Here is a 24,944-nt window from a genome sequence, read left to right as displayed (position 1 = left end):
AGTCTTAAAGTATAAGCACTTGTCCGCATTATTGTATCTAAACCCATCCAAAATTATGGCTTTATTATATTTCTCATGCCATTTTTTCAGTGCTTGCTATAAACCATGTAATAATTTAACAAGTCTACACACTTTATGTTCATTTTCCCTTAGAATAAAACCCTTCGGTTGTTCCATATAAATATCCTCATCTAGATATTCATTTAGGAATGTCGTTTTGATATCCACTTGATGAACATAAATGTTATATATTGATGATAAAGCAAATAGTACTCTTATAGTGGTTGTTCTAGTAACCGATGCATACGTGTCAAAATAATCGATTCCTTCCTTTTGTTTAAACCCTTTGGCTACTAGTCTTGCCTTGAAGGTTTGTAATGCGTCATCGGTGTGATATTTTTTTTGAAATACCCACTTGCACCCATTTGGTTTTGAACCTTGTGAAAGGTCTACCAATTCCCATGCGTGGTTTGAAATAATTGAATCTATCTCATAATTTATTTCCTCCTTCCAAAAAGCGGAGTCTCTCGAAGACATTGCTTCTTGGAATGTTTTGGAATCATCCTCAACTTGAAGAGCCATAGAAAATTTCTATGTGACTTCTTCAAGGTTTCCTTCTACTAGGTAGAGTGTCTCCACTTGAGAACATGTCTCATTTGATCCCAACTCTTTAAGCCTTTGGTTTATTCGAGGCAATATAGGTTGCTCATCAACCTTTGGATCTTTCTATTTAAGAGATTCTCCAACACCTGTGGGTTCTTGAGAGTTGCTATCACAATATAATATATTCTCAAAGAGCTTCACTTCTCTTGATTCAATTATCACTTTAGACTCCAAGTCTAATAGCCTATAGGCCTTGCTATTTGAGGCATAGCCAACAAATGCACACTTTACGACCATTGTACCCAACTTTTTCCTTTTAAGCTTAGTGCTCTTGCAATAAGCAAGACACCCCCACACTTTAAGATAGCCTAGGTTAGGCTTATTTCCTCTCCATAACTCATATGGAGATACATTGTTCTTTTTCATAGGAATTCGATTCAATATATGGCACGCAACAAGCAAAGCTTCACTCCACAAATTCTAATACAATTTAGCATGTAAAAGCATAAAGTTAATCATCTTAAGATAAGTCCTATTTTTTCTTTCAACTATTCCATTTTGTCGTGGAGTGTATGATGCAGTGTATTCATGTATAATGTCATGTTGTTCACAAAATACATTGAAATCATTTGAAAAGTATTAACCATCTCTATCACTTCTAAAAGTTTTTATTTTCCTTTCCAATTGATTTTCTATTTCAGCTTTATAGATTTTAAATGCATTAAGTGTCTCATCCTTACTCTTAAGCAAATACACATAAGTTTACCTAAAACAATCATTTATAAAAGTCATGAAGTATCTATTTCCTCCTCTAGTCAACATGCAATTCAATTTACATAAATCATTATGTATTAAATCTTGCAAGTTTGAACATCTATCAACACTTGGATAAGTTGGGTTAATGTCCAATTGATTTTTAATTGAGTATACTTTTATTTGTTTTTGGTATAGGTATATTTTTAGTTTATTTTAGGTGTATATATTTTAAAAATCATCTTTGTATTTTTAACATATTTTTAAATGCTGGGATAAGTTTTTCGATGTTGTGTTTATTTTCAGTTTATTTTGTGTTGATGCAATATGTTGATATCTAATTAATTTGTAATTATTTTTTCAACATCGTATTGTTGTAGGGTTGATGTCTAGTTGATTTTCAATTATTTTTTTGAGATTGTATTTTTGTAATTATAAAACTTTAAAATTGTATTTTTGAAAACTTGAGTTAGTAAAACTAAAGAAGAAAAAGTTAGGCATCCTAAAAATATATAAGAAAGAAAAAAACAAAACATAAAAAAATATGTATTTATGCAAAAATCTAATAAATAAAGTTGTATTTAGGATTTGGACCCCAAATAAGATACCCATTACCCACTAAGGAAAATCAGTATTTGGGCCCAATTTTTGTCTGATATCATCGAGTCCATTGATGAGATTGTGAACCGTCCAAACGCAGCCTGCTTAGTGCTGTTTGCCACAGTGGTAGTTTCAGTTTCTTCTTCCTTCCAGTTCTGCCTCAGTTCATAACGTTCATCTGCAAAACCCTAACCCCTTTCACTCCGAAACTTGGCCGACGACATGTCTACTCTAGAAATCGAAGCTCGAGAGTATGTTTTCTTTTTTCCCTTTCAATTCGAATGATTTTTTTTTTTAATTTCGTTCTGCGAAGATAGTTGTGAATAAGCTCAATACTTAAACTCAGTGTGATTACTAGTTTGACAATTTTAAAATTTGTAAATCGCGCTTTGAAGTCTGACGGAAGTGGGTTGTTCTAGGACTACAATAAGCGAAATTGGGTTCACTTTGTTTTCTAGAAAAGAAAAAACGTTGCCCTGTTAGACACTTAATTCCTGCTAAACAGCTTATGCATTATATATATGGTTAATGAGTTATAATTATGGTACTGTTTGTATCGCAAGAAAATCTGACATTATTTTTTTTTCTTCCAGTGTGATCAAGATTGTGCTTCAATTTTGTAAAGAAAATTCGTTGCACCAAACCTTTCAGACTCTGCAGAGTGAGTGTCAGGTATCTTTGAACACTGTAGACAGCGTTGAGACATTTGTTGCTGATATTAATAGTGGAAGATGGGATGCAATATTGCCTCAAGTTGCTCAACTTAAACTTCCCAGGAATAAATTGGAGGACTTGTATGAGCAGGTAATCAGTATTCTAGTCTCTCTCTCAATCTGAAAGAGTATGTTAGTTATGGTTACAAATTTATCATAAGTTGTGACCTGGATTTTTTTTTTACATGTATTTCCTTTTTTCCTGAATGTAGAAATTCCTGGCAGTGCTATTTGTGCACATTTTAAGACAAACTCATTGTGAGTTGCATTATCGTTTTTTGTGTTTGTTGTCAATTATGTAGATTGTTCTGGAAATGATTGAACTTCGAGAATTGGATACTGCTCGTGCTATCTTAAGACAAACTCAGGTAATGGGTGTCATGAAGCAAGAACAACCTGAAAGATACTTGCGACTTGAGCATCTCCTAGTCAGAACTTATTTTGATCCGAATGAGGTATCAATTGTTTGTCTCACTGGTTATCATTTTAGCTTCTTTACTTATTTTCTTATGGAATCAATAGCTTCATGATATGATCTCCCTGCCAAATCAATTAGAACAATTAGAACAGAAACAATAGAACATGACATGAATAAAAACTCAGCACAATTGTATTAGAAAATAGTCAGGATTTCGAGAGCCTGACTCTCTCCCAAACGAGTACAATTCACTCAAATTCTCCACACTTACATAATTCCCTTCTCTTAGTATTTATTCGACTCTCTTTAGCACACTAAGTGCATCCTACACCTCTGTCACACCTTACACAAACTCAGCACCCCCCCTAGCATTTTACTAACTCACTCATTCACCCATAGGTTCTTTCCCCATTGCTGATCTGTCCTTCTTAGACCCTTTTCTTGTGTACACATAGGTGAGTGGAGGCCTATCAATACCCCCTGCCAAAAGTCTCACCGGAAATTGTTTCTGTATTGTGCTGAAATCTTCCCAAGTTGCTTCAAAGGCTAGCTAGTCCTATGAATTAGTGCCTTTGGTTGAATCTTGTGTGTTCTAGGGCGAACATCCACCAGTCTCTCAGGTTCAAGAGAACACTTTGGCTGTCAAATCTGGGGGCAAGTTAGAAGCTTGTTGATGAGGTCCCAAAGCAGCTCGTAGTAAGGTGACATGAAAAAAGAGATGTATAGCTGCGTCCGGAGGCAGCTGCAGACGATAGGCCGCGGTACCCACACGAGCCACGACTAGAAAGGGATCGAAGAATCAAGGTGCCAACTTCTCATTCTTGTGTTTAGCCAGCGATTTCTGCCAATACAAAAGTTTCACATAAACCAAACCCCTACTACAAAGTGTACATATCTTCTCTTCCGATCGGCCTGAGATTTCATCTTTTGTTGGGCTTGTTGCAGATTCATTTTCAGTAGCTCCAACACATCATCACGAGCTCTTAGTTGTTGCTCAATTGCTAAAACAGAAGTGCTGTTGTGATCAAGGCGAACTAATTGTGGGGGGGTCACTATGGTACACGACCCTAAGAGGAGTCGTTCCCGCAGAGGTGTGGTATGAAGTATTGTACCAAAACTCAGCCCAAGGTAACCAATGTGCTCACTGTTTGGGCGTAGAACTCACAAAGCATCGAAGGTAAGTTTCTAGGCAGCGATTAACCACCTCGGTTTGTCCATCCGACTGCGGATGATACGCGGTTCTATGCTTCAAAACAGTTGCTTGTAGACGAAAAATCTCCTTCCAAAACAAGTTGAGAAAAATCTTGTCACAGTCGGACACTATGGAACGAGGAATGCCATGAAGTTTGACGACCTCTCGAAAAACACCGTAGCCACTGTCATAGCTGAGAATGGATGCCACAGAGGAGTAAAATATCCATACTTAGACGATCTACCACCACAAAGAATGAGTCAAATCCATTGGAAAGGGGAAACTCTTCGATGAAGTCCATAGAGATGTCTTCCCAAGTTTGCTCGGGAATAAGCTATGGTTGTAATAGGCTAGTGGGAGTCCGAGCAATGTACTTATGTTGTTGGCAAATAGCACACTTAGTGACAATTTTTTGCACATCTTTTGTCATTCTCGTTCAATATAAGTCTGCTGTCAATCTCTGAAAAGTCTTAAATTCGCCTGAATGACCCCCAACCGAACTACCATGGTATTCTTGTAATAGAAGAGGAATGAAAGGAGAGGAAGGAGGTATGACCAAACAACCCTTGTACTTCAAACAACCCTGAGTCAATGAGTAACGTGTCTTGGCATGTCCCATTTGTAACTCTTGTATAACTTGGACAGAGTTGGGTTCGCCGCCACATGAGCCTTGAGGTTCAGATTAGAGATGACCGATGGAATAGAGATCGCTGCAAGAGAAATATCTTGATAAACACGTGAAAGGGCGTCGGGGCCTTGTTCTCCAACCCGGGGTGGTACTGAATGGCCAAATCTTACCCAAGTAGCTTAGTGAGCCATTTCTGATGCTCCGCAGCCACCCGTCGCTGTTCTAACAAATACTTCAAACTTTGCTGGTCAGTTCGCACCAAAAATTTCCGTCCCAACAAATATGGTCGCCATTTTTGGATGGCCAACACAATAGCCATCAATTCCCTCTCATACACAGACTTGGTGCGCACCCTTGGTGGAAGTACCTGACTATAATAGGCGATGGGGCACTGGTTTTGCATGAGCTCAACTCCTAAACCTAACCCTGATGCGTCAGCCTCCAATACAAAAAGAGCAGAAAAATCCAGTAATGCCAACACCGGTACCAAGCACATAGCCTCTTTTAAGGCCAATGAATGCCTCCTGAGCGTCGGGAGACCACCCAAAGGCGTCCTTCAACTGGTCCGCAAGAGGCCAAGCAATGTGGTCAGAACCCTTTACAAAATTCTTGTAATAACCAGTTAGGCCCAAAAATCCTCGAAGGTCCCTCAATGAGCGGGGGATTGGCCACTCCGCCATAGCTGCTAGCTTGCTTAGATCCGCTGAAACACCTTCAACTGAAATGATGTGCTTGCACAAATACACTTCTTACAACTGGCATATAATTTGTGTTGCAGCTTGTCCAAAACCATCTCCAGATGTTGCACATGTGCTTCCAAAGTCGGGCTATAAACCAATATATCATCAAAGAAAACTAGGACAAACTCACGCAAGAAATCACGGAACACCTCATTTATCAAGGCTTGGAAGGTGGCTAGTGCGTTGGTGAGTCCAAACGACATATCTAGGAACTCATAGTGCTCCTCATGTGTCCTAAAAGCCGTCTTTTCCACATCTTTAGCGCACACGAATTTGGTGGTAACCCGACTTGAGATCCAACTTAGAAAAGATGGCAGCCCCATGTAACTCATCCAACAACTCATTGATCACCGGAATGGGAAACTTATCGGCAATTGTTTCCTGGTTCAAAGCTCGATAGTCAACACAAAACCTCCAACTTCCATCCTTCTTCTTGACCAAAATAATCGGACTCAAGAACGGGCTTGTACTTGGTTATACAATTCCCGTCCGTAACATTTCAGCCTTCAATCTTTCTATTTCATCCTTTTGGACTTGTGCATGATTGTAGGGACGTACACTAATAGGACCTGCTCCTTCTTGGAGGCAAGTGGCGTGTTCCCTAGCCCATTTAGGTGGTAATCCCACTGGCATGTGGAAAGTTGACTTAAATTGTTGCAGTAGAGGTGAAATCTGAGATGGTGCATTAATTTTAGGCTCAACTTGAAAGTATCCCCAATTCGACCCAAAAACCTTGCCCTTGTTAAACTGAGTGAATCATAGCTTTGAGGGAAATGTGACTTACAAAAGCTCAGATCACCTTGTAGAGTTACCTACTGACCTCCCACCTCAAACTTCATGACCATTGTTCACCAATTAACCTGCATATTCCCCAGAGCTTCCAGCCACTTGATGCCCAATATTACATCCGCACCGCCCAATCCCAATGGAAGAAAATCAGTTACCACCCGCAAGGACCCCAAATCTAACTCAACCTGAGTACACAAGCCCTCCGTGCACACCTTGTCACCAATTCCCATAGCACCCCATAGCAAGTCGTGGATGTGATTGGCATATCAGTAGCTTTGACAATATCCATTGAGACAAAGTTATGGGTGGCTCCACTATCAATGAGCACTGTGACTGGTTGTTGTCCTATATGCCCTGCCAACTTCATTGTATGAGCTGACGTGATCCCCAGCAAGGAATTCAAGGATAGAGTCGCCAACATCTCCTCTGCCACATTGTTTGTAGAAGAATCAGGAGTTGGAGGTGGAGAATCCATGGGAAGGGCAGAATCCTCTTCATCTACCACTAATATGACTTGTAGCGACTTTTGTTCACACTCGCCCTCGATGAAACTTTTTGTCGCATTTGAAACAAAAGCCCCGTGCCTTCTTTTCCTGATATTCCACCTCCATTAAACGATGAACAGGCGCTGGTTTCGTTGTCTTGGTCGAACCTGCAAGAGATGGTGTGTGATATGGATGAAGTGATCAGTGTGGAGATGTACGACTTCGCAGGGAAGGGGTTGTATGTTAGCCTGGGCAGGTAAATGGGGTTGGGTTTTGGGTGGTTGACCTGAGCAACTTTTGGCCCTCTTCAATTTGTTGGGTCGTTTCCATTATTGGGCTTGGCCCACAGGCTGGAGAATGTGTAAAGCCCCTTTGATCTCCTCCTTGAGACCTTTGACGAACTCCCTTCCAGAATGTGCTCAGGCATGTCGGGTACCCGTGAGGCAGCAATTCTCATCATACCTTGTTTTCTTTAACTGTCGACTCCTGATGAATGGATAAGAGCTCCTTCGAAAGCGACCCCATTGGAATTGCTCAAAACCGGAGAAGGAAAAAATTCTTCAAAGTAGCCCAAGATGTCATCGGGCGGCGTTGGTTCTCCCACTGAAACCAAGTGAGCGCATCACCCTCCAATCCATTAATTGTTGCCTCCAACATGTGCGCCTCAGTCAAATGGTTGAGGAGGAAATAGCGTTCGACACAAATAACCCGGCCATCAGGATTATCCCCAGAACAATGGTAGTTCCATTCTAGGCAGTCAGTAATCTTGTCCAAATGGTGGCATAGATCGGAATTGGCCGTCGTTGGATTCGAAACCGGATTAATATCGACCGAAAAAGGGGTCTGAACTGCAGAAGCAGCGTCGTCAACCGCTCGTTGTTGGCAGTCATCATTCGCATTTGTCATCGTCGTCGTCGGACGCCTCGATGCTTGTAGCATGTGCACAATGAATTCCATTTGCTTCTCGATTGCTGGCAAAGGCTGAACATTTGGCTTAAGCAAATCCAATTCCTGCTGGAGTTCAGATTGGACTTCTGAAATCTCCCTTAGATAGTCATTAGATAGTCAGATTTCAACAACTCCACTCTTTCGTCCAACACCTCCATTTGAGTATCCTTCTTTGGCCCCATCACAGGTCACTGGTTTGATAGGATCTCCCTGCCAAATCAATTAGAACAGAAACAATAGAACAGGATATGAATAGAAACTCATCAAAATTGTATTAGTAAATAGTCAGGATTTTGAGAGCTCGACTCTCTCCCAAGCGATTACAATTCACTCAAATTCTCCACACTTACATAATTCCCTTCTCTTAGTATTTATGCTACTCTCTAGCACAGTAAGTGCATCCTACACCTTACACAAACTCAGCCCCCCCCCCCCCCCCCCCCCCTAGCATTTTACTAACTAACTCATTCTCCCATAGGTTCTTTCCCCAATGCTAACCTGTCCTTCTTAGACCCCTTTCTTGTGTACACGTAGGTGAGTGGAGGCCTATCACTTCATTGATACTGAAGGCATTCAAAAATGCCCTTTTGGTTTTAACCGAGCATTTGAGCCTTGCATTATGAATTTTATTTTATATTTATAAATATCAGTGTGATATTTACAAATTTGTTTTCATGGAAAATAGGCTTATCAAGAGTCAACAAAAGAGAAACGACGTGCACAAATTGCTCAAGGTTTGGTCTCATTTCTCTTCTTTGATATGATTGAAATCTCAAAGAAAATATCAATGCCTCTTTCCACTGGTAAAGATGATGAGATATTTCTGTTTTCATTAATGAATTCTCCTTCCTTTTACTTTTTCAGCACTTGCAGCGGAAGTTACTGTTGTACCACCTTCTAGATTAATGGCTCTTATTGGTCAGTCGTTGAAGTGGCAGCAACACCAAGGTATATATTTTTTCTGTTGTAGTACTTAACGTCTTAGTGCGCATTCACAAGAGAAGCTTATATCTTGAAACATGTTTTAAAGTAACCATTTGTTTTCCTTCATTTCAGGATTACTTCCTCCAGGCACACAATTTGACTTATTTAGAGGAACAGCTGCTATGAAACAAGATGTAGAAGACACATACCCATCAACTCTTGCACATACCATAAAGGCAGGAAGTTTATGTGTTTGATTTGATTTACTTGTGCAGTGTTATTGGGGATTCAAATTTTGTTTCAAAAATGATTATATGAAAATTTCTTCTTCAAGAATTGAAATATGCAATTTTTTGTTAACATTAAATGTAACTATTGTTATTTCATATCCATCAAATAAATATTGCAGTAAAATGAATTTTACTATGAAAGCACAAAAAGACCTTTTGCATAAATTCTATGATGCATTTGGTGGGACTAAAATTCATAGTGCGGTGGAACTAGAAGATTTTTGTTATTTATATTTAGTTGAAATTTTTTATTTTGGAATGCTATTGTATCTGTGTATTACTTTTACAATATTGTGAACTCTTCCCGAAGTCGTGATGTGCGTTGTTTGGTTGGTCTCTTGGTACAGTTTGGGACAAAAAGTCATGCAGAGTGTGCTCGTTTTTCACCAGATGGACAGTTTCTTGTTTCCTGCTCTGTTGATGGATTTGTTGAGGTATTTAGAGTGGATTCTTGCTGTTGTTGAATTGTTAGAACATTATGTTGATATCTAAGTATGTTCTGTTTTGAATAACTACCAGGTCTGGGATTATATTAGTGGGAAACTGAAGAAGGATTTACAGTATCAGGCTGATGTGAGTTTTTTTATTTATTCTATTCGATTACTTACAGCCATTGCTTTTTAATAAGCCCTGCATATGTCTTGTTCAGAACTTACATAGTGTAAACATTACAGGTCTCTTTAGTCTTGTTTGTTGCCTAACAAGCTACATTCTTTTGTAGGAAACTTTCATGATGCATGATGATCCAGTGCTTTGTGTAGATTTTAGTAGGGATTCAGAGATTCTTGCATCTGGGTCACAAGATGGAAAAATCAAAGTAAGGTTCAGTTGGGTTTTCGTGACAGCGGAAGTTTTTTAATTTTATATTTATTTCTCAGTTTACATTTTTATTGTCCAATAAACTTCAAATCCTAGCCAGAACGATAAGTTGCTTGGGCTTTGTGGCCATCTCTGATACCAACCATATCAGAGTTTTTGAGATAATACGTTCTGTATTATTGATCAATCTTTTCTGTATACAATATACACATAAATAGGAATCCAAGAAAGCTATTTTAGGAAGCTAATGGCTGTACAAAATTAATCACTAATTAATTTCCTGATTTCTACCATTGACTTATTCTTTTCTATTTACAGCCCAAATCTCCTATTATACTATTTAATTACAGAATGTTTTCCAACACCCCCCTCAAACTGGCTTATAGATGTCTTCCATAGCTGGCTTGCTGATTAGGAATTCAAACTGCCTTTTGTGTAGCCCTTTGGTGAGTAAGTCAGCTGTTTGTTGAGTAGTTATATATAGGGAATGCAGAATAGGCCATTCTCAATCTTCTCTTTGATAAAATGCTTGTCAACTTCAATATGCTTTGTCCTATCATGTAAGACTGGATTATGAGCAATTGAAATGGCAGCCTTGTTGTCACAGTAAGCTTTCATAGGAAGAGAAACTAAGATCTTCAAGTCTTCCAATAATCTGTTTATCCATATTGCTTCACAAATTCCATGTGAAAGAGATCTAAACTCTGCCTTGGCACTACTTCGAGCTACAACACTTTGTTTTGTACTTTGCCAAGTCACAAGGTTTCCTCCAACAAAGGTGCAATAGCTTGAAGTTGAACGTCTGTCAATAGTATTGCCTGCCCAATCAACATCATTATAAACCTCAATCTATAGGTTGTCGCATTTTCTAAACATCAAACCTCTTCTAGGAGTTCCTTTTAGATACCTTAAGATTCTGAATGCAGCATCAAGGTGGTCTTGTCTTGGTGAGTGCATAAACTGGCTAACCATGCTTACAACAAATGCTATATTAGGACGAGTATGTGACAGGTAGATTAATGTACCCACAAGTCGTTGAAACTTCTCCCTTTCAATCACATCTTCAGGTTTAGTAGTGTTATCCCCAGAATTTGAAAACGATGACGTGGCAGTAGAAGTGACAAATGGCAAGGAATGGCTGGGTAATCTGGCTTAGGAGTGACCCGGTAGACCAGTAAAGATTTTTGACTGACCAGTCATGTGCTTGTCCGCCCAGTCAGGTGCTTGTCCGCCCAGTCATATCCTTGGCCGACCAGACATATGCTTGTCTGCCCAGTCAGGTACTTGTCCGACCAGTTATGTCCTTGTTCGACCAGTTACTTGTCTTGGCTGACCAGTGAAGGTTTGGTCGACCAGTGAGGAATTTTGGCCCTTCAGTTCTCCTCCTGAGTGTGATGTGGATCGACTAGACAGAACAGTGCTACGCAAAGGATCCCAGTAACGGTTTCAACAAGAATCAGTCATACCTGTGGGGGAATCTCTCAGATTATCCCACAAAAATAGTGTATTGTTGTATTTTGAATATTATTATTAATTGAATATAGTGAGAATAGTGAAATATCCCGATTATGGGGGACATCATTTGTACGATCCTGAGCCTATAAATACAAGGCCCATGGCATCATAAGGGGGATTCAGATTCAAATTTTCTCAGAGAATATTTGTATCTGGAGAAATATTGTATTCATTTCATTTGCACTAAAGAAACTCAGTTGACTCAGGTTCATCTGATCTTGAGTGTAGATCTATAATCATAACTCTAAGTGGATTAGGCTATTACCAACACATTGGGGCTGAACCACTATAAAAATTGTCTGTGTCGTATATTTCTCTTGAAGGTTTTTTGTCGTTTTGACTTCTATACGTCGTTGGCCAAAAACGCGGTCAACAAGTAGTATTTAGCTTTAAATTAGCTTCAGTAGGAGTATTACCAGCTTTACATCCTAGGAGTCCTGTCTCTCCAAGTAGATCAAGGATGTATTTTCTTTGGTTCACAAAGATGCCTTCTCTCAATCTTGCAAATTCCATGCCCAAAAAATACTTTAATGATCTCAGGTCGTCATTTGCCATCTTCTTCTTCAACCTTTCCAACTCTTCAAGATCATGTCATCTACATAGACAATTAGGATTGCAATCTTACCCATCTTAGAATGTTTGTAAAACATAGTGTGATCAACTTGGCTTTGATGATAACCATAACTTTTCACAGCCTTTCCAAAGCATTCGAACAACGCTCTAGGAGATTGTTTAAGGCCATATAAGGATTTCTTTAGTTTGCAGACCTTGTTTTGGCCAAAAAAAATGCTCAAATCCTGGTGGCAAGCTCATGAATACTTCTTCTTTTAAATCTTTATTGAGAAATGCATTCTTAACGTCTAACTGGTGTAAAGGCCAGTTGTAATTAGCTGCAATATACAATAGTACACGGATAGAATTTATCTTGGCAACTGGAGCAAAAGTTTCTTGGTAGTCTACTCCATATGTTTGAGTAAAACCTTTAGCCACAAGTCTTGCTTTGTATCTCTCCACACTTTTGTCTACTTTGCACTTTACTGCAAACACCCATTTGCACCCAACTTTTCTTTGATCTTTGGGTAACTCAATAATCTCCCATGTTCCATTTTTCCTATTCTTCTCTTCCATCACTGCTGATTTCTAGTTAGGAGTATCAAGTGCTTCCGGAATGTTTCTTGGAATAAACAAATCAAAAATTTTGGATGTAAAGACTATTTTTGTGAGAGTTTACCGTAGGATAGATATTTGGAAATAGGATGATTAGTGTAGGAGCAAGTTCCTTTGCTAATGGCTATGGGAAGATCAAGGTCATTGTCTCCAGGAGTAGAACTAATAGTGGGTAACGAAGAGTCCAGAGTACCTGTAGTATATGAAGGATCATTGCTTGGGGCAGTAGATTGAGCCTGTGCTGAAGGAATAGTATGCTCTCTACTCTTTTGATGATTCTTTTTCCTTGAATAAACAAGAAGCTCAAGGTTATGCTCTTGAGGAATCGTAGGTAGTAATTCTCCCCCTGTCGAGTACTTGACAATGCTTGGCGAAATAGTATTAGGAAGAGTAGTTTCCCTTTTATTTAGATTGTCATTTAAGTTTTCACAATCAACAATTTTAGGTAAGGGAACAGGAATAACATCCCAAGAATTTTCTTCTCTTTGCTTCTCCCCTTGAAGAAAATCTTTTTGAAAATAAGGTTGATTTTCAAGGAAAATAACATCCATAGAGATAACAATTTTCCTAGCTTTAGGATTGAAACATGTATACCCTTTTTCATTTGGTGCATAACCAGTAAAAACACATTTTTCAGCCCTTGGGTCTAGCTTAGACAGCCCTTTACTAGTTAAGTGAACATAAACAGTGCAGCCAAAGATTTTAAGGAAGGTTAGATTGAATACATGCCTCAAGCAATACTTTTTTAAAATAATCAAGGGGTGTGCTATAGTTGAGAACACGAGTTGGCATCCTATTGATTAAATATGAGTGCTGTTAAAACAGCTTCACCCCAAAGAGACTTTTCATCATGCTGTTTAACACCAGCGGAAAGGGCAGAATTTTCAACAATGTTGCTGCCAGAATTCTTCTTGTCAAGCATGACAAAGCGGTGGCTATCCTCACGACAAACTTCAGAAAATACTTCCCCAATAGATGGGAGGGGCTGCCTACCAATTATCCTTCCTCTAACCTCATGAAACTCAACATTAAGGCAAATAAGAAATTTAAATATACGGTTGCCCTCCACCGTCTTCTTGTAATGGTTACGATCCTCAATGGATTTCCACTCATAATCATTAAATAAGTCTAAATCCTGCCAAAGATGTTTCAAAGAATTAAAATATTTAGTAACACTATCCTCACCTTGACGTATTTCTCCAAGTTTTAGTGTCAACTCATACGCTTGGGACTGATTTCCCAAGTCAGAGTACATTTCGCTGACATTGTCCCAAAGTTCCTTAGCCGTGTGATAACACATGTAGTTGGAGCTGATATCTTCCTCCATTGAATTCACCAACCAAGTCATGACCATGGAGTTTTCAGCATCCCAAGTTGAATAGGTCGGATCCATAACTTTAGGCTCCTTCTTCTTTCCTGTCAAATAGCCAATTTTGCCTCTGCCACAAATGTACATACACAGATGGAGTCCGGCGCAAAAAATTGTCTCCATTTAGTTTGATGGTAGTAATCTGGATAGAGTGGGATTCTGATGTGGGGGTCTGAGATTCATTGGCTTTAGGTTGGTTTACAGAGGAGTTTGTGGATTCAGAAATTTCATCAGACATGGTGGGTAGTAGTGGTGTTTAGGCGGAAGAAGATTTGTAGAACAACTAGGGTTTTTTCTTCTCAAAATAATCAGACCTGCTCTGATACCATATCCTGTATTATTGATCAATCTTTTCTGTATACAATATACACATAGATAAGAATCCAAGAAAGCTATTTTTGGAAGCTAATTGCTGTACAAAATTAATCACTAATTAATTTCCTGATTTTGACCTTTGACTTGTTCTTTTTTATTTACAGCCCAAATCTCCTATTATATTATTTAATTACAGAATATTTTCCAACAGTATTCAATATGTATTGTTGAACAATATTCTTTTGTACTTTGCTTCACGATGTTCGTGTTTAGTAGTATGCGTGCAATTAAGTTGTATTAAATTCAAAATGGTAATGTCTAAAATTCACTTAGACCTTAGAATATTTCGAATTTATTTCTGGCTTTCATAATCTAATGTTGTGTACACTTTAATACTAAGTGATTTTGGTCTTTTAATTTCTTTTGGTTTGTATCTTCTTTGTCTTTTCTTGATTCATACAGGAGTTGCATGATTGATGAATTTAGTCATATATTGATTTTGAAATAAAGTTTGTAGCTTAATATAATTGTATTTTTAACATTCAGGTTTGGCGTATAAGAACTGGTCAGTGCTTGCGCCGTCTTGAACGCGCGCATTCTCAGGGTGTCACAAGTGTTGTTTTTTCTCGAGATGGAAGCCAGTTGCTAAGTACATCATTTGATAGCACAGCACGGTATGATTAAAAGCTGTGGTTTTTTGTTGCATGTATCCTGGTTTGTTGCATTATAATTTATATTGGATGTTACTGTTGTCTTCTTTTACTTATGCTTTTAATTTCCAGCCGTTTTCTTTGTAATAATTACTCTTTCAGAGTATGCTGCTTATGTGACAGCTGTACTGTCATCATTAATGTTATACGTCGTCACATTCAACAGTTTCCTTCATGGTCTTTCTGATCTAGTAATAAAGTGGTTATTCAATGCAGGATTCATGGTCTTAAATCTGGGAAGTTGTTAAAAGAATTTCGAGGACATGGATCTTATGTAAATGATGCAATCTTTACACATGATGGCGCTCGTGTTATTACTGCATCTAGTGATTGCACTGTTAAAGTGGGTTTCCAAAAATGTTTTTATTATGATGACCTGAACTTAGCCAAGGATTTTCTCTTCTTTGGATTCATGCAGGCTTTCTTTGGTCTAAATTTCCTTTTTGGGTTGATTTTATAGGTTTGGGATGTGAAGACTACCGAATGCCTGCAGACATTCAAACCACCTCCTCCTTTAAGGGTATCCATTTGTTAAAATATGTACTATGTAGTTCTTATGGAATGGATGATTCTAATTATGTTTCTTGCTTTACATGCACACAAATACATTGAACAAACAAACATTTACCCTCACAATTTTCTTTATGTGTGTGTAAATATATATGTGATACTTTAACTTGTAGATTAGATTTTTTTTCTTCTTCTTCTGCCTAATTGTTGCTTTCCTTTTTGGTTAATAGGGAGGGGATGCGTCTGTGAATTCTGTTCATCTTTTCCCAAAAAGTACCGACCACATCATTGTATGCAATAAGACCTCATCTGTATACATCATGACACTTCAAGGACAGGTAACTATTATCAACATAAATTAGGGCAAGAATGTATTGTCATGTCTCTATATTTAGCCCAACTTTTAATGTTCTAATCTTATTGACATTTAGGAGTTATTGAGATTTTTATTTTACTTTGTTATGAAGTTCATCATTAAGGGATGCCAGGAATTCATTTTAATTGAATTTGTTTCTGTATTATGGTGTAGGTTGTGAAGAGCTTTTCATCAGGTAAAAGAGAAGGTGGAGATTTTGTGGCCGCTTGTGTGTCACCTAAAGGGGAATGGATTTATTGTGTTGGTGAAGACAGGTATTTTAAACTATATATTCTCCTGCTCTTTTCGGACCTAGTACTTAATAGTTTTACGTACCTACGTTTAACATTTCAACCTACTGATGTGTATTTTGCGGTGAATTGGGACGATGCATTCAGTGATGATAGCTTGTTTTATTATTGCTTCTTAATCACACTTTTATCTTTACAATAGTTTGAATTGAATGCATTGTCCTATTTTTGCTGTCTTTCATGAATGTCGAACGAGTATTCTGCTGCAAAATCCAAAATCTGTTCAAATAGTTGTTTTATATTCTGACATTGCTACATTCTTGTTGTCTTTAGCTTTAGCATCACTTATGATTTTATTCTATGCTTCTAATTTTTATTTTCCCAATAAGTTTTCAGCTTCTTTAATATAAGCCTTTACCTCCATGCAGGAATATATACTGCTTCAGCTACCAATCTGGTAAACTAGAGCACCTAATGAAGGTATGTTTTCAGTCAAAGTGTGGATTAAGTGGTAAATCTACCTGGATAAAGGGTGTTCTAAAATTTTGTTAACTAAGTCAGAAAATTCGAATTGGTTATTTAGAAATAGCATAAAGACATTGAATAAGGCTGACCTGACACCATTAGATGTTGATTTGACATATTTTGTTTCAAGTTTAACACCATATTAATCAGTTTTCCGGAGTCGTGGTAGGTTGTGATCTCAGTACCATGCAAAAACAATCTGTGCTTGATGAGCACTTGATTTTCGTAAGTCAGAAGTATAATCTGATATATTATTTGGACAGGTTCATGAGAAAGATGTAATTGGTGTCACTCATCATCCCCATAGAAATTTGGTGGCCACATATGGTGAGGACTGCACAATGAAATTATGGAAGCCTTGAATATCTTTTGTATTGAGTCTATTGACCGCAATTCAGTCTTGTAAACTAATATTTTTTTCCGTCTTTTTACAGTAATTTTGTTTTGTATATTTAGGTTTAGTTTAAAATGTAATGTTGTTTGCTATTTCCCCAAGGCTGTTCTAGTGTATTCGCGGGAGAGCTGCAGACTCTCCTTTGGCGTTTTGGTAGCTATTTTTTCAAGGATCAAATCATGGCTGCAGTTGCGGCAATTATTCTTCTGAATTGGAAAAAAAAAAAACGACGCGTCGTTGCTTTTGTTACATGAACGTCGTGTCGTTTATCCCTTTGGCGTTAATTAAGATGGGGTTTATAATTTATAATTAGGAAAAATGACGGCTAAAATACTTAAATTTTTTTATTTATTTGTAGATAAATACTAAATAAAATTTTTGGTGTTAAAAGTACTAAAACTTTACTTTTAATGTCATTTTGTAGGTACCAATAATTCTTACTTTTGTTCGTAAAATTTGTCGTTAAAATAATTAAATTTTGTGTTTGCTTATAGTTAACTACTATAATTTTATTTTTGTTTTTTTTACAGTAAAAGTACTGAAATATTAAAATAATTTAAAAAAATAATTTTTTTTGCCTTTTTGAAATCTTATAGTTAATTTAAATTTAAAAAATAATTACAACTTTTTTAAAATTAAAAAAAATAATAGTATATATTAGTTAATTTTAAAATGAAAAAAATATTAAAAAATCTATTTTAATTAAAATAAGAGGAAAATAATTAAAAATATAATCTATGTTCCAAGTTCATTAATTCTTCAATAATTGGACTAATAAATGATAATAGTTAATAAATAATATTTATTTTTATTTTAATACATGCTATATTGAAAGAAAAACATAGTAATATATGGTCCCATTGTTATTTTACTAAATTATCTTTTATTTTTAATTATTTTCTTCTTATTTTAATTAAAATAGTTTTTTAATATATTTTTTATTGTTAAATTAATTAATATATTATTATTATTCTTTTTTCTATTTAAAAAAATATATTATAATAATTTGTTAATTTTAAAATTACTATAAGATTTCAAAATGGCAAAAAAAATGATTTTAATATTTTGGCACTTTTACTACAAAAATAAAAAAACAAAACTTTGATATTTGGTCGTAAGTTAATACAAAATTTATGTATTTTAGCCACAAATTTTCTTGACAAAAGTAAGATTTAACCGTTGGTACCTACAAAATGATAGTAAAAATAGTGTTTTGGTACTCTTATTGTTAAAAATTTTATTTTTGATATTTGTCCACAAATAAATACAAAGTTTAGGTATTTTAGCCATCATTTTCCCTTATAATTATAATACTTGGAGCTATCAAAATTTAATCATCTTATCAATTTGATCTCTAGATTTTTTTATTGTAGATAATAATAATGTGTTGCCCTATATTTTGATATCACAAGTTTTTTTAGGGTAAATACTCATTGGATACTCTGTGTTTCATCGAAATACAAACTTGATACCCTCTATTTTTTATAATTATCAATCGATACCCTCTGTTTACAAAAACTACATAATTTGGTATCCTCCATTTGTTTAAATTCTGTAATATTCCAAAAATACCCCTCATTTTAATGATTTATTTTATTTTTAAATGATTTAAATATATTTTTCATAGTTTATAATTAAACATTTATTTTATTTTATGAATTTTGAAAATATATTTAAATCATTTAAAAATAATAAAACAAATGAAAATAAAATAAATCACTAAAATAAGGGGTAATATGAGAATATTAAAAATTTAAACGTACAAATGATATCAAACTATGTAGTTTTTGCAAACAGAGAATATTGATTGATAATTATTAAAAACAGAGGATACCAAGTTTGTATTTCGATAAAACACAGAATACCAAATGTTTATCTATTTTTTTTTTACTAAAACTGATTAAATTTAAAGGGTATAATTTGTCAATTTATGGTTCAAAATGATATAGGTGACTATACTTACCGTTAAAAATATTAAGGAAACCTCATTTATAAAAAAGAATAATAATTATAGTGTTTGGTAGCATTTTGTTTTTATAAACACAAATAAAACTACTTACTTTTTTTTTGTTTATGATTTTTAAAAATAAAAAACGTGTTTGGTAGTTATTTAAAAAAAAAAGTGTTTTGGTAACTTATATTTTTGTTTTTAGGTCTAATAAAATTAAAACATCTTTAGTAAATATTTTTTATTTTTTGAATCTTTAAAATAAAAGACATGTTTGGTAGAAAACTAATATTTTGAAACAGGTTGATAATTTCCAAATGAATTCCAATCTCAAAATTCTTTATTGCTCCCCGAGACTAATAATTGTCCAAAATTAAAAATGAGTCATAACAATCAACAAATAGTTATTCTTTAACCATTCTTATTATCTTCGATTAGCTCTCCATATATGATCATCAATTTTATCACGAACGCGAGCCATTTCACATAATTGAGTTCTAGAAATGTTAAAATTTACACCATCATTTGAAGTTCCATCAGTGTTTTGTAAAATATTAGTATGCACTTCAAAATTTTCTTCATCACCATTAAAATACACGTCTTTTTCTGAATTGGTCCTTATAAAATTGTGAATAGCACAACAAGCAATCACAATATACTTTTGTGTACTTAAATCATATGAAGGCATTTGCTTTAAAATTAGAAAGCCAAAACATTGCTCAATAACTTTACTCAAGAACAAGTGTCGATAATTGAAAAGCTCTTTTTTTTCTAATAGGATTAAGATTCGTATATTGATCCAAATGATATATTTCCCCTCGATATGGCAAAAGAAAACTGAGCATGTTTGTATATCCAGAATCAACAAGATAATATTTTTCTAATACAACAATAATTCACGTTAGTTTTCACGTGTAGATATTTCATATAAAATAATATCAATCATCTTTCTCTTCTAGCGTCAACGTATGTGAAATGAACATGCTCACATAACATTTTGAATTCAATCCACTTTCCGACCTTGATATGGAATTTTTCATCTGTTGGAACATGTGCATAAATATGAGTCATATCTATAGTTACAACATAATTCTACAAATTGAGGTAGAGGTGTGAGCTTTAAAAACAGAAAGACTACAAAAGTTCATCAATAAGAAGAAAAGAATCATCAATAAAAAAGTATATTATTGACATGTGTATAGTGGAGTATTTCACACATATACTTTGTAGCAACATTGTCAAAATCATTTGCTATGATAGTATACTTTTATTTCTGTAAATCCTAAAATTGGCAAATTTTATAGAAATATTTTTTTATTTAAAAGATAATTTTACTTTCCCATTATTGTGCTTTTCGGAATATTAATGGCTTGAATTAGTTTGTAAGGTTTTCATATAATTCCTTATTTAGCTTGATTTTATCACAATATATTTATAAATGGAAGTTGTATATTCGTTATATAAAGCAAATATTATGTACTTACTCAAAATCATTTTTGGAATATTTATTATTTTTCGTGCTGCTCAAGGTAATAAACTTCAGGAAACTAAATCTTTGAAGTAATTAATTGTTCTTTCTATCTTGAGAAATTTGATCTGACACAGGTATTAGCTGTCCCCACCAAATTCGTATCTGTCGGATCTGAATGTTCTTAAAATGACAATTCTTCATTGATCAAGAATATTTTCCAATATTCTTGCTTTTATTAGGAGATTCTTTCTCAGCCATTCTAAGCACGAAATTGACTCTATAAATATGCTTCAAAGGCCTTGAGAAAAAGTGAACTCTTGGATGCATAGTTTGTGAGTGAATTGTAATATTTGTGAGAGTTCCTTGTTTGTATTCAAGATCGTTGTATTCACGTGATCTTGTAGTAAAATGAGTGTTTAGTTTTTGTGGTAAGTTTATACTACTTTCATGAGTGAATACATGTTGTAATTTGAACACAATTTTTATAGTCTTCGGGAGAGGATTTTTACAAGCCTTGTGTCGGGAGGATGCAAGCTCTCGCTGGCCATTGAAGAGATTTCAAGCGGTTGAGCGTTTCAATCAGAATCAGATTAGTGAAGAGAAGTACAACAAAGTTGCGGCAAATCTCAAGAAGGAGTCTTGTTTTGTTTAAGTCAATATTTTGTACTTGTGATTCTTTATTAATTGATTTTATTCTTTGGGCGTGGCCCCAAGGAGTAGGTTATCCGAAAGAGTTTCTGAACCTTGTAAAAATTCGTTGTGTTCTTTATTGTTTTTGCACTATCTTTTTATTGTGTTCAGTTTTCGTCGTGACAAGGTCGAATTCTGTCCCGACAGATCTGAAATCTGTTTCAACATTTAATTGCCATTCCGCACCTTAATTAATTTGGTAATTACTAAAAACAGAATTTCAATTGGTATCAGAGAGGGTCACTCATTTCTGAGTGTGATCTTGGTTTATTCCGTTTGTTGTTCTTGTTCTTGCAATGTCTTTTTCCACAGAAGGAGGTTCCATAACTCGCCCCCCTTTACTCAATGATTCTAACTATCCATATTGGAAAGTTAGAATGAGAGCCTTCATCAAATCTCAAGATGAAAAGGCTTGGAGAGCTGTTTTAAGTGGTTGGACTCCTCCAACAGAAAGAAATGATGTAACTAAGGTAAAATCTGAACTTGATTGAACTGATGCTAAAGATAAACTGTCCAGTTACAATAATAAAGCATCACATGTTATTTTTAATGGTGTTGGTGAATGTTACATTAAATTGATTTCTTCATGTGTTTCGACCAAAGATGCTTGGAAAATCCTTCAAGAAAGCTTACCAACCCTGGAAAAATTCAGGAGTAAAGTCGGATTGGCTTGGAGAGGGAATCCAATGGTGAAGAAAAAATGGTTCTTGAAGTCTCGAGCATGGCTCTCATTTTGGTGAGGATTCTTGTAGTTGATTGGTCGCACTTCATGTTAGGATTAATGCCCTAAAAGCATGTAAAGATATTTTATTGGTTTTAAATAAAAGTACAATTTTATTATATTTAAATGTTATAATTATTATTTGAATTAATTATATAGTGATATCAAGAAAATTATCTATTCATTCATGAGAATATGATCTTGTATTAGTACGAGATAGTTAAGATCATATATAATGAATAAAATAGTCAGTAACATATTAAAGAAATGAATCTTTAATGAATGGTTACTAGTTCGGTTTGCTAAGCATACGAGATGCAAGTAATCTAGATTCGGATTACTGATATGGATAGACATCTTAGTACAGGTGCTGTATATAATAGAGATTATATATGACAGGGCTGTGAGAATTAATTATCTTTATAAACTTGTCGTTTGACTTAAAGATTTAATTCTTGTCATAATAGATGATCATTTATAGATCAGTCTAAATCCAGAGTATTCATGAACTCTTGTTTATGTTTATTAGATCTTTTGATTCACTCGTTAAGGTCTCTTAGAATAATGAGGCTAATGACTGTTGTTTTGGAGATTCAATATCATGGATGGTTGAGAACATGTATTATAATATTGGAATCCATGCTTTCCTAACGGATCGAATATTGGTTCCCTTAAGGGTTGATTCTGGAACTGAATAGTTATTGAGCTCAAATCTATAATTAGATTATAGATTAATTATTCGCTAATGAATTAATGATTCTTAAGGATCAAGAGGTAATTAGAAGGGTAGAACGATAATTTTGACCAACTCTAATTAACAAACCAATAATGGAGGATAAAACTACATATATTAATTATATCAATGGACTACTAGAGAAAACTCTGTAAATATAATTTTATAAATACTTAGAGTGCAATTCTATATTTATAGTGTAATAATCATGGACTTATTAGATTAAAGAGTTTAATTAGTAATCTGGTTAATTGGAGCTTCGTATTATAGGTCCATGGTCCCCAGATCACCTCTGTCCTATACTGTCAAGGGTAAGAATGTCAAAAGAAAGATGTATTAAGAGAAAGGACTAAGTTGCAAAGGAATTAATTTTTCAGGGCAAGGAAATAATTATTTGATAATTATGGGTAATTGATTATTTGTGAATTAATTAATTATTTAACTATGTAGTTTTTATTTTGAAAAAGGATATGTTAAAATTAATATTAATCTTGTTTGGATTAATATAAAGAGAGAAAATAATAAATATCTTATTTATAATATGATATTTATTTATTTAATTTTAAAATGATATTTTAAGATAAAGTTAATTTTAAATTAACTGATATTTATGTTGGAATAAATATCTTGTCTTAAAATTTGATTAAATAAACAAATGAGAAAATTAGGGCAACCCTAATAGGGATGGGCGACACACACTGTACAATACAGTGTGTGGCGCCTAGCAACATGGTTTTTATCCCTGGGATTTGAATTTTGAATTTCAAATAAATTTGTTTAATCAGTTATTTAATTATTATTTTTGGATATGATTTAAATAGATAATTAAATGAAAATATCTAATCATTTTTAATTTGAATTATATTTTAATTAAATAAATAGTATTTAATTAGATTAAATATCTTTATAAATATGATATACGTGATATTCAGATAATAATGGTTAATCAGACTCTCTCTCTAAATCGATAGTTTTCTCTAAACTTGAAAACTATTCTAAACTTTCTCTCTATCAAAACTCTCTAGATCTTATGTGTTGAGTACATTTAGGGAGTCACATAAATCAACTTTTTGAATCCTACGTGCCCACACACATCCTTGTGTGTTTGAGGGTTGGTCTGAAAGATCAGGGTATGAGATCTTAGAACACTGGATAAGAAGATTGTTTATTTATACAAAAAGACTCAAGGATTTAATATTTATATATGTATATGATCCTGACTAGTATTAATATTTATTAAAATGGGTCCATATATTTCGCTACGTACTTTTGATTTGATCATTTAATACCAACACTTCATTCGTGTATAAGACATGTCCAAATCACTTCCCTTCTCTTTTGGACATGGTCAGAAGCTATACAAGTATAATATCTCTGCTGGAAAAGGTTCGAGCCACCAGTGGCTCTTGTACATGATGTATAGGCCCGGGAGGACCCTATAGCCATTTGGGATCAGCTGGAAAGTGGCTAACCCCACAAAATTCCAAAATTTTACGAAATATTGGTGGAGAGGAAGTGTTGCTACTGCCTGAAAGTGTGACTACTCCAAGCCCCGAACTTGTAGACCCTTCGATGGGATCTCTCTGTTTCCTCACAAATACGGATGAGGTAGTCGTCATTGCGAATCTCGTAGTTGGACTTTATGTGGGCCAAGGAATCCAAGTTTTCCAACTTGGTCAGGATATGCTCCGCCTCAAATCCTGAAGCCTTATATTTGGTTAATTCATTGGGGATTGGGCCCACGTTAACCTCCACCTCAGTCAAAATGCTCATCCCTGGTTGCGCCACCACCATCAGTGGCCTCTCCGTCTCCGGAGCTGCCTCTATCGCAGCTAGACGCTCCATCACAAGGGCATCCTCAAGAGCTTGTCCTTATTCGCAGACCATGTTTTGAGTTTCCTGGTCAAATTCGTAGAAGCCGTACTGGTGAAGTTCTTTGAGCTCCTTGGACATCTGAAACAAAACCAAGCAGTTAGTATTCTAATCGAAAGAGAAATGGTCAGAACACGAGAATACCCTAAGACAACTGCTTGGTGATAGAAAAAATAATGAATTTTTTTCTAAAAAATGAGTGTTCTTGGAGCATCAAAATGTCATCGGAAACACCACCAGAGATTCAAGAACACAGCCAGACTGTGGCCAGAACCTGGAAAATTCTCAAAAATTGCATTTTTGGTAAAGGCATAAAAAAGATCACTTATGGTTGGTTTTGACTAGGGTTGTCAAAATAGGGCAACAGAGCAGGTTTGCCCTGCATTAAACGGGGTGGGGTGTGTCAAACCCGTTCCAACCCGCGACCCGCCCCGTATAATTTATTTTATTTAAAAAAACAAAAAATAAAAAATGAAATATTGATCTAATGTTGTAT

At 35.2% G+C, this 24,944-nt stretch overlaps 1 protein-coding gene across 1 annotated transcript; it reads left to right on the top strand.

Annotated features, from left to right (window-relative positions):
- The first annotated feature begins 2,026 nt into the window (after positions 1 to 2,026).
- On the top strand, positions 2,027 to 17,169 carry LOC133803200 (suppressor of mec-8 and unc-52 protein homolog 1). Its single transcript, XM_062241174.1, has 16 exons — positions 2,027 to 2,207; positions 2,550 to 2,760; positions 2,972 to 3,124; positions 8,555 to 8,603; positions 8,734 to 8,817; positions 8,926 to 9,029; positions 9,431 to 9,517; positions 9,603 to 9,656; positions 9,805 to 9,900; positions 14,815 to 14,942; positions 15,195 to 15,321; positions 15,439 to 15,498; positions 15,719 to 15,826; positions 16,018 to 16,118; positions 16,523 to 16,574; positions 16,883 to 17,169. Exons 1-16 carry the CDS (start codon positions 2,179 to 2,181, stop codon positions 16,979 to 16,981), a joined length of 1,542 nt encoding a protein of 513 aa, XP_062097158.1. The 5' UTR covers positions 2,027 to 2,178; the 3' UTR covers positions 16,982 to 17,169.
- Positions 17,170 to 24,944: the final 7,775 nt, after the last annotated feature.

Source organism: Humulus lupulus, chromosome X (assembly GCF_963169125.1).
Source record: "Humulus lupulus chromosome X, drHumLupu1.1, whole genome shotgun sequence".
Lineage (NCBI taxonomy): Eukaryota > Viridiplantae > Streptophyta > Magnoliopsida > Rosales > Cannabaceae > Humulus > Humulus lupulus.
This window is presented reverse-complemented; position numbering and strand designations above follow the sequence as displayed.